At 31.1% G+C, this 17,341-nt stretch overlaps 1 protein-coding gene and 1 pseudogene across 1 annotated transcript; both read left to right on the forward strand.

Moving 5' to 3' along the window:
* Positions 1 to 490: 490 nt before the first annotated feature.
* Positions 491 to 2,062, forward strand: LOC113381272 (annotated as a pseudogene).
* A 4,699-nt stretch (positions 2,063 to 6,761) lies between these two features.
* On the forward strand, positions 6,762 to 7,439 carry LOC113381271 (the record flags this gene model as incomplete). The annotated part of the gene is made up of 1 exon (XM_026620233.1): positions 6,762 to 7,439. A coding segment is annotated over one exon (678 nt), but the record flags the coding sequence as incomplete, so codon positions are not given.
* Positions 7,440 to 17,341: the final 9,902 nt, after the last annotated feature.

Below are 17,341 nucleotides of genomic sequence, written 5' to 3' on the forward strand. Positions count from 1 at the left end.
GAAAAATATATATAACACAACATTTTCATTTTTAACTATTATACATTCAAAAATAATAGTGTAATATTTTCAATCAACTAGACAAAATTATTTATTTATTAAATATATAAGGGCCTTGGAAAAAATAATTCTGAAAAATGTATTTTTTTTCAGAAATGAAAACGTGGTTCACTTCTGTTTACAGCACCCTATATATTTAATAATAGTTAATAGTTATTGTAATAAGTAATAACGTAATTTATTCAAAGGTCAAAATCAAAGAAATTGTCAATACTTAGTGAGATCGTAGAACATCATTTTTGAAAAAAAATACAATTTTCAAATTGAGTTTCTACAAAGCCTTTACATATTTGATAAATAAATAATTTTGTCTTGTTAATTGATTGAAAATATTACATTACTATTATTACACAAAAAATTATACAAAAAATCTAGGGTAATAAATGTTTTTTGATTGAGACATTAAAGGAATATTTTTGTTTTCAGGTGGACTCATTTATTTGAAGCTCTATGTAAAATCCTGCTCTGATTAGTATAACTACTGCATTTCAGAATGGAAAATGGTGCTAAGAAGCTTGATATAAACAAGTATAAGCTGGATGTGTCAGATTTAGCAAAGCAAAACTACCGACAAATAATTGAAAATAAATATAGCAGTAGTATTTCAAATAACCAAGAGGTGCAAAACTCATCAAATGCGGGTTCCTTGATGTCTTTGACAACAATATCTATGTCATCTTCAGACAATAGTTATCAATTATCTCAAAATTGCGAAAAAGAGCTAGTGCAAGAAAATTGGATATATACTATTTTCCAAGTTGGTGTTCCTTTTATGATTGCTGGTATTGGAACAATAGATGCAGGTGTCATACTCAGCCTCGTCCAACAATGGGAAGTATTTGACGATGTCTCCGAACTCTTGATTTTGGTTCCGGCTCTTCTCGGATTGAAAGGCAATTTAGATATGTGTCTGGCTTCTAGATTATCAACGCAATACAACTTGGGAAACATGAAGAGAAGACGTGACATTTTGAATATGATAATCGGTAACGTAGCTCTTGTACAGGTGCAAGCTATTGTCGCATCTTTAGTTGTTGCTGTTTTCGCAATATCAGTAGGATCATTAATGCACGGAGAATTTAAGAATGAACACGCATTAATGCTGTGTACATCTAGTGTAATAACTGCAACTACTTCATGCTTTGCTTTAGATTTTGTTCTCATAGGCGTAATTTTATTGTCGCGTCAATTGCACCTTAATCCAGATAATGTTGCAACTCCTTTAGCTGCTTCTATTGGTGTTGTTTCCATATCAGTATTATCAGCGATTTCTGCATGGTTATTTCAATACCACGATTCTGATCGCTGGCTTTTGGGACTAGCGCTATCTATTTACATTATTTTGTTAATAGTTTGGATATTAATAGTTTTACGAAATAAATATACTAGACCAGTATTATTCTCAGGATGGGTACCAGTAATATCCGCATTAATCATAAGCGGACTTGAAGGTTTAGTGTTAGACTCTGCTGTAGAACACTTTGGTGGTTTTGTATTATTTCAGCCGATAATAAATGGAATTGGCGGCAATTTAGTTTCTGTTCAAGCAAGCAGAATATCGACACTGCTACACAAAACTTCAGTATTAGGAATATTACCTGCTAATTCGATAATTTGTGAGTCACCTTGGAGAGCAATTTTAAAAGGTGTTCCTTATGCAAAAATGGCTCGAATTTTAATAATGATATCAATGTTTGGGCAAACAATTTTTATATTTGTAGCTGATTTTATTCAGTCATCTACAGTAACTTTAGATATATTTTTTGTTTTGATTTATTTAGTAGTTAGTACTTTGCAATTAATAATTTTACTTTATATTGCTCATGTCATAATTCATGTCATGTAGAAGTTTAAAATAGACCCTGATAATTCAGCCATTCCATACTTAACTGCTCTAGGAGATTTATTAGGATCTATGTTTCTCATGTTGGCGTTTATACTTTTGCAGTCCATTGATAAATCGTATAATAAACAAGAAGTACATATAGCTTTGTTGCCATGAAACGACTTTCATGAACAAATTTTATTTAATATTTATTACATTTGAATCATTTTTTGTAGGACATTATAGTATATTATATTGTATTATATTATATATATACATATTTGTTTATATATGTATATATATATATATATATATATATATATATATATATATAATATAGCTGTTGTACAAGTGCAAGCTATTGTCGCATCTTTAGTTGTTGCTGTTTTTGCAATATCTGTAGGATCACTTATGCGCGGAGAATACAAGAATGAACCCGCATTAATGCTGTGTACATCTAGTGTTATAACGGCAACTCGTTCATGCTTTGCTTTAGAATTTGTTCTCATAGACGTAATTTTATTGTCGCGTCAATTGCACCATAATCCAGATAATGTTGCAACTCCTTTGGCAGCTGACAAATTTTATTTTTCTATTTATTACATTTGAATCATTTTTTGGTAGGACATTGTAGTATATTATATTATATCATATTATATTATATTATATTATATTATATTATATTATATTATATATATATATATATATATATAATAATAATAATAATAATAATAAAATTCTTGTTATTGTATATTATAGATTTTATTTTTAGTAAATTCTTGTTCACACAGTTCAGATATGTGATACGAATTGTTTTATTGCAAATTAAAGGTTTAAAATACATATTGTGTTTTTATGCTATGCATATTTTGAAAAAGAGCTCGCTCGTAGGTAAGTGGCTAGAACGACTGGACCTGGATCAGGGTTCCCGGGCTCGATACCCACTTCGAGCAGGCTATTGTCAGGCAGCAGTGACAACGATTTTCACTTGGAAATATAGATAGCAATATGTTTCCAAGTGAAAACAGCCCTAATACAGCATTGCTGCACCAATTAAATGCATCACTATTACAGTAATAGTAATAATAAAAATTCAGCTCATAGAGATGAGACAACTGTTTGGGTTGCCATCTATAATAAAAACAAACGTAGTTTGTATATAAAATTATATATAAAAAAAAATATTTTAAAAAAGCAAGGCATATCAAAATGCAGAAAAAACATCTCTTTTCCAGGTATATTTATTATTTTTTGAAAGTATGTGTATTAATTTTCAGTTTCATGATTGATAACATTGTTTCTCAAAGTACTTGGGCTGGTGTCAACAACACCCGGCGCCAACATGATGTTAAGAGCGATAACAAGTTCAGCATTTATGTTTAAGTGATAATCATCTTATAGCACCTCTAATTATGACTCCGTCTACTAGAAGGTTGAAGAGAAAAATTCCTTTGGATTTAACATAACATAGTGAGCTGTTCATTGGAACGAATTATTTAGTTTATATTATAATTTTACCTTTAGTTTTAATTATGTTATGAGTTGTAATTATTATTATTTTTATTTTTATTTTTATATATTATTTTTATTATATCAGCTCTGTAACTCATAGAGTCATTTTGACTCTGATTGTTATAATTAATAAAATAAAATAAATAAAAAATAATGTTTAAGTGATAAACAGTATTAAAAATATCGAAGCAAATAAAATATACCGAGTACTGTAAAAAGTACGAATGCTAATAGACTGATAGCCAGTAAACCTTTTGAATAACGGTGTTCCTGTAAGGCAAAAAATTTTTGTACAAGTTATTCTTAACTAAACTAAACGTGCTAAGTACGGAAACGACGGTCTGTCAGGTTTTAACCCTGCACATCATGGTCGTCCAAACGTTTGAAAGTGTAAAAAACACCCCAAAATTAAACTTGTTCCTGTAATGTTCAAATTTTTATGTAATTTACGATGTAATTTATTCATTAAGAAGTTCGAAAATCAAACTACCAGACCATTTCGACCTGCACAAGGACCTGCCAGACGAGCCGGAAAGTGAGCAAAAAATCACCCAAAATAAATTGTGTCCTGTAAAGCTGAAATTCACATATGTGTTTATCTACGCAATTCTAAAAAGGTCTGTACAATTGCCAGACCATTCTGGCTAGCATAAGCCCTTGCCAGACAAGTGCAAAAATGCTATGACGGGAGGGCGAGTAATAGGCGTTGCGTGAAAACTTATAGCATATATTCTAACTATATTATCAGAAATCATAAATTATGATCAAAATAAATTTAATTAGTTACAATCAAATATATATTATCATGAATTAATCATTATTATCAGATATATCGCTAGTTAATACTTCATCGTCATACGATTTGCCATTGTTGACTTCATCGCCTATAAAAAAAAAATTTAAATATATTAATCATATATAAAAATGAATCGCAAAATGTGTTGGTAAGCGCATAACTCAACAACGCCTGGACCAATTTGGCCCATTCTTTTTTTTAAATATTCGTTGAAGTCCAAGGATGGTTCTGGTTGGCGAGAAATATCGAATAATTGCCGAGAAAACCTTAAAAACAGCCCTTTTTTTCTCATTCAAACGTTTTAGTAACTAACGTATTTAGTAATTCTAACTGAAACGTAGAATCAATTTGAGCTTTATTGCTATTAAAAGTATAGTCCTTCTAGACGATTATTCGGTTTTTGATAAATCTTTCTGAAGTTTGTTAAGGAAATTTTCTATGATGTATGTGATTATAAAGTACGTTGATGTATGTGCAATATTGTGAAAATAAATGGAAACTAGTGGGGTGTATGGCATCGTGGCTCAAGGCAAATTGCTGGAACTTCCCGTACCGTAACGAAAATGTTTGAGGAATATTGAATGTTTTCAAATAGATTATTATAAATATTGTAACATTATCTAATATTTATAAAAATTATATAAACTGAATTACAAAATTGAAATTATTTGTTTAACCCTCCGTCGGTCGAAATGGTCCGGCCAGACTTTTTTCGATTTCAATTTAAAAAAAAAACACTTTTAGTAATGAACGACTTGAAATTTCTTGACTTTTCCTAACATTTCATTAGCTGTCGATCAAGAAAAAAATCTGGACGAAAAAATGTACAAAAGGATAATTATAAAGATACTAACTTTTTTATACTTTGAACGGTCGGAGTGGTCTGTCTAGACTACCGTACATTTTGTATGAAATATGTACGCGTTTTGGACGGTCTTTTGTCTTTTTCTCTGGCATTTTCTATCCAAACTGCGTTTTATATATCCTTTGATATGTGTTGTAACATGAATGTTAGTATTTACACGCACACATATGAAAATGCCTTGAAAACCTATCAAACTTATTAGTTGTCGCAAACATTGAAAATTGGATGAATAATGCGCACATATTGAATACCCGTACTGCGTTCGAAACTTTTTTTGGAAAAACTTTAGCCGTAAGTAGGCAATTCAAGTGAAATTATATTTTTACATTGAGTTCTACAGCTCATTCCAAAGGCGACGCGCCTTATTCCGTTTGCATTTGAATTTCACATTCATTTCGAAGGCACCGAAGAAGAATAAATATTGTGTTTCTATGATATAAAACAGAAAAATTAACAAAAAGTGCAACGATTTTTTTATATTCCATTTTTTTTTAATATTTTTATTGGAGGCAAGCTCAACACATGCAAAAGAAGGTAAAAAAAATAAAACTATAAATATTTATTACTAATAATCGTTAATATATATGATACCATTAACTCATTTATCCCATATAAAAGCATGTAAAATGAATGGTGGTCCAGCCAGACCACTCCGACCAAAGGTAAATGAATATCTGACCAACGGAGGGTTAAAGTATATTAGAACTTTAGTCAGAATTAAAAATAAAATCTGAATTATTTTCAATGCCCAAAAAAAATTTTTTGAAAAAAAATGACTAGTTCTAGTCATTACTAATTGAATGATTTTTAGATCATTCAAATCGGATGTTCCGTTCTCTCAAAAACTCGATTTCTATTTTCTGCACTTTTTGCTCTTGATCTCGATAGCTGCTGGACCTGCCTTTTCCAAAAACTTATCAGCACATTTCCCTATCATTAGTAATCTAATGTTTTTTGAACCATTCAAATGGGTTGATCCGTGCGCCCGAAAATTTGTATTCACACATCATACATACACGCACACATATCCAGTTTTTCTGAGGTATTCCAAAATGTTCAGAAACCTTCAAAACGTCGAGAAATGCAAAAAATTTTAATTTCGATTTTTGGACGATTACAAAAACTTACCCTAGAGGAAGATAAAAATTGCAAAAAACGACATGTCACTGTTCGCATTGAAAATAAATGAAAACTATCATCTGCGAAAAATTTCAATTTACTTATGAACCTAAACAATATTAGAATATGTATAATAAATTTATGATTAGGAATAAGAAAAATGAAATATCTACATTATTGTTGCCTAAAAGCAGCTTAGATGTGCCAGAAATTAAAATATGAAATACAGTATATGTACTGCAGATTGAATTATGCACATATGTATAAATATGACAAATTAATTCACTTAACCCGGTGCCAATGACGCTGGGTCATAATGACCCGAGACGTTTTTTAACGAACATATATTTTGTTTACCCGGGTTATGTGGTTTAAGCGTTTGAGTAGCTGAAGCGATGCCTCCCCGCTACCCGCCCCGATGGTTCGCTCAGTGCGACGCCGCCCGCGCAACGAGCAACTCGTGCGTCAAGTCCAATCGGGTATGTTTGACCCAGCGTCATTGTAAATGTAATATTTTCGTGACATACTTTTATTTTCTATTTAGTGATTTTATATTTATTTTTTGTGTTCTTTAAACAAACAAACGGCAGATTCCACCTCAATTCATTACAACACGTGGAAAATGTCCAGGATCATCTACCTTTGGACATCAAAAGGACATAACTCTAGTCTCCTACATTCCAAAGAAAAATAAAGTTGTCTTATTGATGTCCAGTCTACATCATGACGAAAAAATTGATGAGTCTACAGGTGACAAAAGGAAACCAGACATCATATCCTTTTACAATCACACCAAGAGTGGAGTGGATGTAGTGGACAATCTTTCTGCGTCATACAACGTGAGTAGAAACACAAAACGATGGCCATTGACTATCTTTTTTGCAATGCTAAATATATCGGAAATAAACGCAAACATAATATACCGGGCTAATAATGATGATACACGCATGAAAAGAAGACATTTCCTAAAAAATCTGGGACTCGCCATGGTGCAGGAACATTTACAAGTGCGACGAGCTCGAGTGAATTTACCACGTCAACTGCGCAAAAGAATCGCACAATTCACAGGTGAAACCACAGATGAACCACCTCGAAAGATTCTAGGCGTTCGCAAGAGATGCCAAATATGTCCGTCCAAAAAAGATAAGAAGACAAGTCATACCTGTCATGAATGTCAAATTTATATATGCCCTGATCATTTTATTACCTACTGCAATAATTGTAGTAGTTCGATGTCAGTAAATGAGGAAATAGAAGACTGATTGGCATTTATAATTAAAAATAACTTAATTTGATCTCTTTTTTAGTATTATAAGATGTTTGTTACCAATGATTATTAACATTACTTAAACCAAAACTTATAATTAACATATGTTGTTTGTTCAAAGTTGATTTTGCATGTCTTGTTAAGTATGTCAATAAAAGTTTAATTATTATATATTAGTTTTATTTTATTTATTTTTATGCAGAAAATACCTTTATTTAGTAAACATTAATTACAATTTAGTAAAAGTATATATTTTTTATTATAAATCCTCAATAAAACGTCGGGTCAAAATGACCCAACGTCATCGTTCTTGCAATTTTTTTCGCGTCATTGGCGCCGGGTTAATATATAAAATTAAGTATTAATCAGCCTACCTTTAATGCGAAAAATACGAGCGTACGCCTTAGGGGGCGTCAACACAAGATTCGGATATTAAATTTTCAATATAGTTTTCTTCCATATACAATTTCTTTGCATCTTTTACTAATCTTTCCACAGTATTTTTATAATTCATAAAAATTTTACTTTAGAACAACAAATGGGAAGTAGAGATGAATACATACAATTCGGCCCTCACGATATCGATTAGGAGAAGTTTAAGATACAATTTTAGATATTTTAAATAATTAAAAATTAAATTAATTTAATCCAATATGAAGTACCAGTGTTATGTTATGATTATGGTTATGTTATACCGTTTGAAAGACTTTAATTTCCAATATAGTCTGAGGATTGAGACTCATCATTTTATTTAAAGTTCTACATTTAACATCGCTCATATTATAAATGTACATATATTTTGCCGTGACGAGTAATTTAAAAAACAATAATTTTTTAAATTTTTAAAGCATTAAAGGTAAACGGTAAATATTAGTATATTATATTGAAAAATGTAGACATAGGTACAGGACAACGTCTGTCGGGTCATCTAGTAATATAATAAAATATCAAATAACAAAAAAAATGTATGAGAAATACGAGAAGAATGTTGCCATATTATTTCAAAAATTGAAGAAAGAACGGTATCTCCCACAAACCAATTGAAATCAAATATTTTTTCAACCAATATCCAGCCAGTATTTTGAGGTTTGAGAATTGTTGGTACTTTTAAATAACTATTTGAAAACTATATCTACTCGTGGAACTAGTGCTACCGTTAAAATATTTTTTTTTTTCGAAATATTACCAAATGTTTTTGGAATATTTTTCATTGAATGCAGTAAATAAAATCCATCGAAAACAACAGCATCATACCAAATTGTTTTGGTATTTCGTTATCAGATATATTTGCTTGTAAGGCTTTAATCATTGCTGATTTCGCGGTTTTATAGATAGTTCCATCTGCATGGCAAAGTGAAACTAGTTGGTAGTGGTATTTTGCCTTGAGGCAAATTACATGAACTTAAACTGACTGACTGAACTGAACTGACTTAATCAATAAAAAATAAATTAATTCATGAGTGATTAAAAGTATTCCGAGTGGATTTATGACACATAATTGAAAACGAACAAACACGCTAACTCGAAGTATTTTCTAAAAGCAAATGTTCAAAAATCAATAATTTTTTAATTGAACTAGTTTTTGTAGGACTTTAATGGTTTAGGGTGTTCATTAGGACCAAGTCCTCTATCGTTATACCAAGTAAATCGTCCGATTTTAATTTTAACAAACGTCAAAAAAACTACTCATTTTCTCAAACTTTGATGAATTTTTAAAATTAAACTACTTGTCGTAATGCCGTAATATTTCACTAAGTTCTATAAGACCATGATATATATTTATATCACCAAAAATCGGCTTAAATATTTTTTTCAACAGTTAATTACAAGAAGACGACTCGGTAGATTTTCGCCTCAAACTAATCAGTATCATTCCCAACTAATATATTTTGAACAGTTTTTGATTTTTCAAAATAGAAACGGTAGTATATGCTTAAATGTGGACGAAATGTTTAACACATTTTTCCAAATTACAAAGAAACTGTTCGGCAGATCGTAGCACAAAACTGACAAACGATAGTCCTCATCGAGGTACATCAAATGGCTTTTGAATTTCAGAAATCGGTTCAGGCGTTTTTGAGCAAACGTCCATAAAAGGTCTAGTTTTAACAAATGCCAAAACAGCAATATAATTTTTTGCAAATTTGGATGAATTTTTAAAGCTAAACGAGTTGTCGTAGGGCCATAATTTTTTGGTATGATCTAGAAGACTATGGTCTCTACCGACAAAAAAATAATAATAAAAATTGTAGAAAAAAAAAATTCAAAACTTCATTACAAGAAAGCATGACCGATCACTACCAAAAACTAATCAGAACGATTCCCAAGCAATATCTTTCAAACGGTTTTTCAATTTTCATAATCTATTCAGAATTGCTGGCTAAAACGTGGTCAAAATTTTGTTCACTTTTCTGCTACTTACAAAGAAACAGCTTAGCCAATAGTCGCACAAAACTGACAAACAATAGTCCTCATCGAGATACATCGAATGGCTTTTAAATTTTTGAAATCGGTCCAGTCGTTTTTGAGAAAACGTCGATTTACTTACGGAAAAAATCTGTTCACACACACACATACTTTTTCCAAATTTTGTTTTCATTCGATTCAGAATGGCTTGAAACGTCGAGGAAAAATTAACGTATCGAATTTTTTGATGAAAACATATACTTCTCCTTCGGGTAGCTAAAAATTGTAATGTGATATGTTGTTTTTTCAAGTTCAATATTATATTGGATTTATCGGGCTAATAGGCGATCGAACAAATCACGTTGAACACAAATTTCGTGAATTTTATTATTAGCTTTAATAGGTTACTTCTTTTTTTCTGAAAAAAAAAATTCATAATTTTTACCTGTGAGTTTTTTTCATCAAATCTCTTACCCTCCGTTGAACATTCAGAAATAAATGTTTTTTTCGAATTTTTACCTATTTTCAGAAAATTCAATATATACTCAATAGAAGCCTGAATTGAAGTATTAATTAATATATATTTAATTGCGACTAATTAAATTTATTTTGACCATACTTTCTCATAATATAGTTTGAATATATGCTATAAGTTTTCACGCAACGCCTATTACTCGCCCTCCCATCATAGCATTTTTGCCCTCGTCTGGCAAGGGCTTATGCTAGCCAGAATGGTCTGGCAATTGCACAGACTTTTTTAGAATTGCTTAGATAAACACATATGTGAATTTCAGCTTTACAGGCCAAAGTTTACTTTGGGGCATTATTTGCTCACTTTCCGGCTCGTCTGGCAGGTCCTTGTGCAGATCGAAATGGTCTGGCAGTTCGTTTTCCTCAATGAATAAATTACATCGTATAAAAATTTTAAGCTTACAGGAACAAGTTTAATTTTCGAGATTTTTTACACTTTTAAACGCCTGGACGACCATGATGTGCAGGGTTAAAACCTGCCAGAGCGTCGTTTCCGTACTTAGCACGTTAAAAATCACCTGTACAAAATTTTCAGCCTTACAGGAACACCGTTATTCAAAAGGTTCACTAGCTCTCGGTTCATTAAAACTAGTCCGTTGCGCGTGATTATTGACACCGCAAGCGATCGCAACTATGTTACTGAGTCATTCTGTAAATCCGCTCAACTAGAGATAACACCGATCAAGGCTCAAGTCATTTCTATAGGTAACTCTTCACAAAAAATACGGGCATGGCAAATTTTATTATTATGTTCCTTCATGTAATACATGAAATTGTCAAACCACAACGGATCATTAAAATTCCCTTCGATTCCATTAATAAATTTTTATCTTTACAACTGGCGAATAATAAATTTTTCATTGCTCAAACTGTTAATGGAATCTTGGGTTGTGATGTATTTAACGCTATTATTATGTCAAATCACATAAAAACCGTCGATTTACCTATCGCATTGGATACTAAATTGGGTTATGTAATAATGGGATCTATTCCAAACGTTGCATCGCCTGATTCAAGTTCGACAAATCTATCCACGATTGAACATGATTCCTTATCTAAACAAATCAAAACATTTTATGAGTTAGAAGATGTACCTATTATTGCGAACAGTTCTATACGTCCACCAAAATACGGAATTTCGATGGACGTTACGTGGTCGCATTAACATTCCGTGACAACGTTAATGTAAATTTTCAAAAATCATATGAATTCGCGCATAAACGTTATTGTATTTTAGAACAAAAATTTTGGAAATCTTCTGAATTCCATAAACAATATTCAGAAGTAATTCAAGATTATTTACAACAAAAACACATGTCATTTTTTGGCCATGTAAATGATTCCGCAGCCAATGAATGGTTGTATATTCCACATTTCGCTGTGATTAAAGACAGCTCATGTACACCATTACGAATTGTATTTGATGCATCAGCAAAAAATGCTGAATTTCTTTCCCTGAATGCGAACCTATTTTCCGGGCTAAAACTACAGTCTAACATTATCACAATTATCCTTAACTTTTGTTTTGGCGAAATTGCGTTAACGGCCGATATTAAACAAATGTATAGAAATATATTAATTCGTGATCAAGATAGACGATTCCAAAGGCTACTTTGGAGATTTTCTCCAGAAGATTCCCTCGGCATTTATGAATTAAACACAGTCACGTTTGGTATTACGTCATCTCCTTTTCGTGCGTTACGCACTATTAAACAACTAGCTAAGATGAGAGCAAAAATTACCTCTTAGCCACTGATATAATTGAAAATGATCTTTATATCGACGACGTGGTTACTAGTGCAAACACAGTCGAAAAGACAAAAAAAAATTACGTTCAATTGTCGAGTTTGTTCCGTTCCGCGCGTTTTAAACTTGCGAAGTGGGCTTTGAATGATCGTCTGTATAAACAATTTGAATATATAAACAATTTGAATCACACCATAAAACACAAATTAATTTTTCATGCTAATTCATTTTATCCGCTAATTAAATTTGATACGTCCGTTAAAGTATTAGGATTGATATGGGATCTAATTTAAGATTGTTTAAAATTTAATATCAACCTTCTTTATCAAAATTGGACCAATCGCCATATATTATCCAACATTGCTCGTATTTGGGATTTGGGTTTCATTACGCCTGTTACCATCAAATTCAAAATGATCATGATAGAACTATGGTTATTAAAATTGAATTGGGATGACCTAATGTCTTCTTCATTAATTGCAACATGGCGCATTTATTGGCAAAATAATTATCCTTTGTCATATCTTCCAATCATTATTCTTCATGTATCAAAGAGATATATGATTTTACGGACTCGATGATTGTGCTCCATTAGTTAATAGGTCCAGCTCATAGATGGAAAACTTTTGTCGCAAATAGAGTAACAAAAGTTCATGATTTACTTCCTTCTGCCAAGTGGTATCACATTCCCTCCGAGGCAAATATTGCCAATTGTGTTTCTCGTGGTTCATTGCCAAATACATCGCCTAACAATAGTAATTGATTCAAAGGTCCCTCGTGGCTTTACTCTCAAAGAAGACATTGACCCATACGTTCTGCGTTAGATTCCATGCAAAATGTTCCAGAAAAAAAAGTTCATTGTATCATCATGAGCAGGCTATGCAGAATATTTGTATTTATTTTACGTTCTGCAAAATTATTGCATCTAGAAGTGAAATATATTTTTCAGATTTCAACATAGCCGAATTAACTATAATCAAAATTATCCAACAAATCTATTTTTTCAAAGAAATTGATTGTTTGAAAATGAATAAGTTTCCTAAAAGGTATCGGACTTTACGATTATTTTTACATAATGGGTTCTTAAGAGTTGGTGGACGTTTAACACATGCTAACCTAAATTTTGATCATAAATTTTCGTTGCTTTCACCCAAAAAGGATTACGTGATAAATTTGATAATTGATTATTATCATGAGAAATATTTACATACTGATCCACATTTACTTACTTCCCTTCTTCGTCAAAGATACTGGATTTTATCCATTCGCAGCATTAAACGCCAACGTATTCAAAAAAGCAATAACTGCTTTAAAAGTCATCCTAAATCCTTCACTCCTATTATGGTTGATTTACCTTTTCCTCGGGTTATGGAGGCAAAACCTTTTTAGCACACCGGTACTGACTATGCTGGTCCTTTTCGCGTAACCATGGGAAAATTCAGGGGCGTAAAAAGTTCAAAAGCATATATTTGTTTATTTATTTGTTTTTCCATAAAAGCAATACATATTAAACTTGGCTCCGACTTAACAACTTCGATGTTTTTAAATTGTTTTAAGCGCTTTATTTCACGAAGAGGTCCAGTCTCTTGTCCGTATTCAGATCGCGGGACAAATTTCGTTGGTGCCAAATCAGAACGATATATTTCAACTTTAACTCAAAAACATTAAGTGCATCACTAAACACCGAACTTCACAAGCATAATATCAATTGGTCTTTAAATCCGCCGGCCGCACCCCATTTCGGGGGTTTGTGGGAGTCCAACATAAAATCTATAAAGGTGCATTTATATCGAGTAATAGATAAACAATTTCTTACTTATGAAGAATTAAATACCATGTTAATCCAGATTGAGGCGCTTCTCAATACTCGACCAATATGTTGGATGAGTTCAGATCCAAGTGATCTCCAATCTCTTACGCCAGCTCATTTCCTCACTTTGACTCCCTTAAACATCCTTCCATCAAAAAACATATTGCAAATAGATTTACAGACGCGAAAACAATTAATTGATAAAATAATACAATCTTACTGGAAGAGATAGCATTTTGAATATTCAAGTGATTTACAATCACGTCAAAAGTGGAACACCCCTTTTCTCCCGGCTATAAAGGGTATGTTAGTTTTAATCAAAAATGAAGATTTGCTTCCTTTCCCATGGTCAAAAATGCGGAAAGGTGCGCATGAGATTTGGCAGTATTATTAAAGCAAGATACTGAGCAACTTTAATTTATTTTAAACAAATAACAAGGTTACTGCTTTCCTGTCAAGATTACTTATCCATAATATTGATTCTGATTGGTGAACATAGAAGCATTAGATATTCCTTCAAAACTTAACTTAATTCCTAGATTCAATTAAGAATCAACATGTTATTTCTTTACCATTTCTCATGTGTTTTATTCTTCGCATAGTTTGATTAATGGTTTAGATATTTCAATTTATATTTTTTAGTATTTAAAAGGTACCCTTTTTGCCCGGGGAAGAAATGGTGACGCCACAATGACAATTTACATGCGTCGGTAATAATATAGTCGCCATCTTGGAGGTGCAACGTGTCAACCGAATTACCATTCCATTCTAATCCACTTCCTATCTCTTTACTTCAAAATTCCGATCGAGGCCTCCGACATGAGGTCTGTACTGTTGGGTCCTAATCCGCTTCCAGTTCAGTTCTAGTGCGTTCGGTTCTATTTCGATTCTGGTTCGGGTTCTATTAAGTTTGGATATAGTGAATTTCCATGTTACTTGTTCATTTCGATTCCAGTGCGCTATTATAGTATATTATAGTACGATTTCAGTTGCTTCCCTTTTTTGGTTCCGTTTAAGAATTTTTTTTGTTAAGTTTTTTTTAATCAACCTAGTGAGGTCATTTTTTAGTTTTTTTATTATAAGAGAAAAGAACGCTTTTGTTTAGTTTTCCAATACAGTCTATATTCAAGAATACCAGCCATTCTGTGTGGTCTTATTATCTAATCAAGGCCACACCAATTTATATTTATATTTATATTTATATTTATATTTATATTCATATTTATTTTAATATTCATATTTATATTCATATTCATATTCAGATTCATATTCATATTCATATTCATATTCATATTCATATTCATATTCATATTCATATTCATATTCATATTCATATTCATATTCATATTCATATTCATATTCATATTCATATTCATATTCATATTCATATTCATATTCATATTCATATTCATATTCATATTCATATTCATATTCATATTCATATTCATATTCATATTCATATTCATATTCATATTCATATTCATATTCATATTCATATTCATATTCATATTCATATTCATATTCATATTCATATTCATATTCATATTCATATTCATATTCATATTCATATTCATATTCATATTCATATTCATATTCATATTCATATTCATATTCATATTCATATTCATATTCATATTCATATTCATATTCATATTCATATTCATATTCATATTCATATTCATATTCATATTCATATTCATATTCATATTCATATTCATATTCATATTCATATTCATATTCATATTCATATTCATATTCATATTCATATTCATATTCATATTCATATTCATATTCATATTCATATTCATATTCATATTATTTTTTTAATTTGAAAATTTTTGTAGAAGCTTAATTTGAATGAAACAATGGACGGTGGCTAATACGCGAAATGTCAAACGTTTTTGACAGATGATGTTCAATTACTTTTAATATAATGTTTTACATGAATATTATTTAATTATGAATAAATTGTAGTAAGTAGTTTGGTTTGTAGTTTTATTTATACACAAAAACGTTATTAAACGGGCCGCAAGTGTTACTAGAAACTCGGAATATCAACTTTTTTGAAATGTTAATATGAAAATGCACTTTTTGGCATATTTTTCTCAAACACGGTGCTCTGAAAGATCTTATTTGTATAATTATATACTCATTGGTATTTATAAAATATTTTCTATGTTATATTATTTTTTATTCATGTTATTTAAATTCAGAACCTAAATTTGGTATCGATCAAATGGAAATTTTGTCGAATAACATTTTCACTGTTATAATTTCCCATAATTTATCGAAAAATAGATAGTAATCTATAAGGGTCCGGGGTTAAAAAGGTCCACCACCGATGTGACAAAAATCAGTAAAGTCAGGCATTGTTTAACAGCAATATTTGAAAGTGAAACTTGATTTGAAAACGAAATGGGGGAGTTAAACGGTAATCTTTGAAAATCCATAATAAAAGTATTTTCTTCCATCGGTAGTTTTTTAGCATTAGTTAAAAATATAATTATTTTGTAAAATACCTTTAAAATTATAATAAAGCTTTGAACCCTTTTGCCACCTGCCCGTTTCAAGTTACCCCTCTAGATAACAAATTTTTGAAAAACATCAAAAAAGCACATTTCTACAATGATGAAATAGAAGGCAGTTTACTGAACGTAGTCAGATAATTGTTTGTTTGATATGTGTTATTTGTTGTGATAAAAATGTTATGGTTTTTACAATATAGTTTATATTTGCTCAAAGTCAAATTGGACCTTTGTGCCTCGCCCTGCCTTACATATATACTTTTTATTCAATTTACTTTAATTCATCGAATGTTACTTGAAACTTTTCAAAAAGCAGTTCAAAGAAGCAATACTTAATTAATTTTCTATCTCTCCTCGCAGGAATTTAAAAAAAAATGTATAGGCTCAGTAGTATTATTTACAATTATACACAGATTCTTCATTCAGTGCTCGAAGCGAACACATCAATTATACAATACCTGAGTACAATCAACAAGCATAATAAACAGCATTTATTTAGTCACAGTTTAGTGTAGTGTTTGATCTAGTAAGTGACTTTACTTGTGAATTCAGTGCTTTTTAATTAAATATAGTGTTCCCGTCAGGGAGTACTATAAATTATCACTCCACAATACCTATTGTGGAATCATTTAACATCATTCACGAAGACCAAAATAATTCTACTCAACTAGTTCTGAACCAGATGACTACAAAAAGAAATAACGATGATGCAGTAAACAGATCAACATCGTCGGATCCAACTCCTATTCCATCAACAAGTAATATGTCTTCAACAGCAACAATGGACCCAGAGTCCACTGCACGCGATGTGATTGATTACACGAATAAAAACCCATGGCAAGAGGTAACTTCCGCTAAAAGACGTCGCCCGAACAACGC

The sequence above is a fragment of the Ctenocephalides felis genome, unplaced genomic scaffold (genome assembly GCF_003426905.1).
Source record: "Ctenocephalides felis isolate EL2017-DRISC unplaced genomic scaffold, ASM342690v1 CF-g0.4_SCAFFOLD_02763, whole genome shotgun sequence".
Lineage (NCBI taxonomy): Eukaryota > Metazoa > Arthropoda > Insecta > Siphonaptera > Pulicidae > Ctenocephalides > Ctenocephalides felis.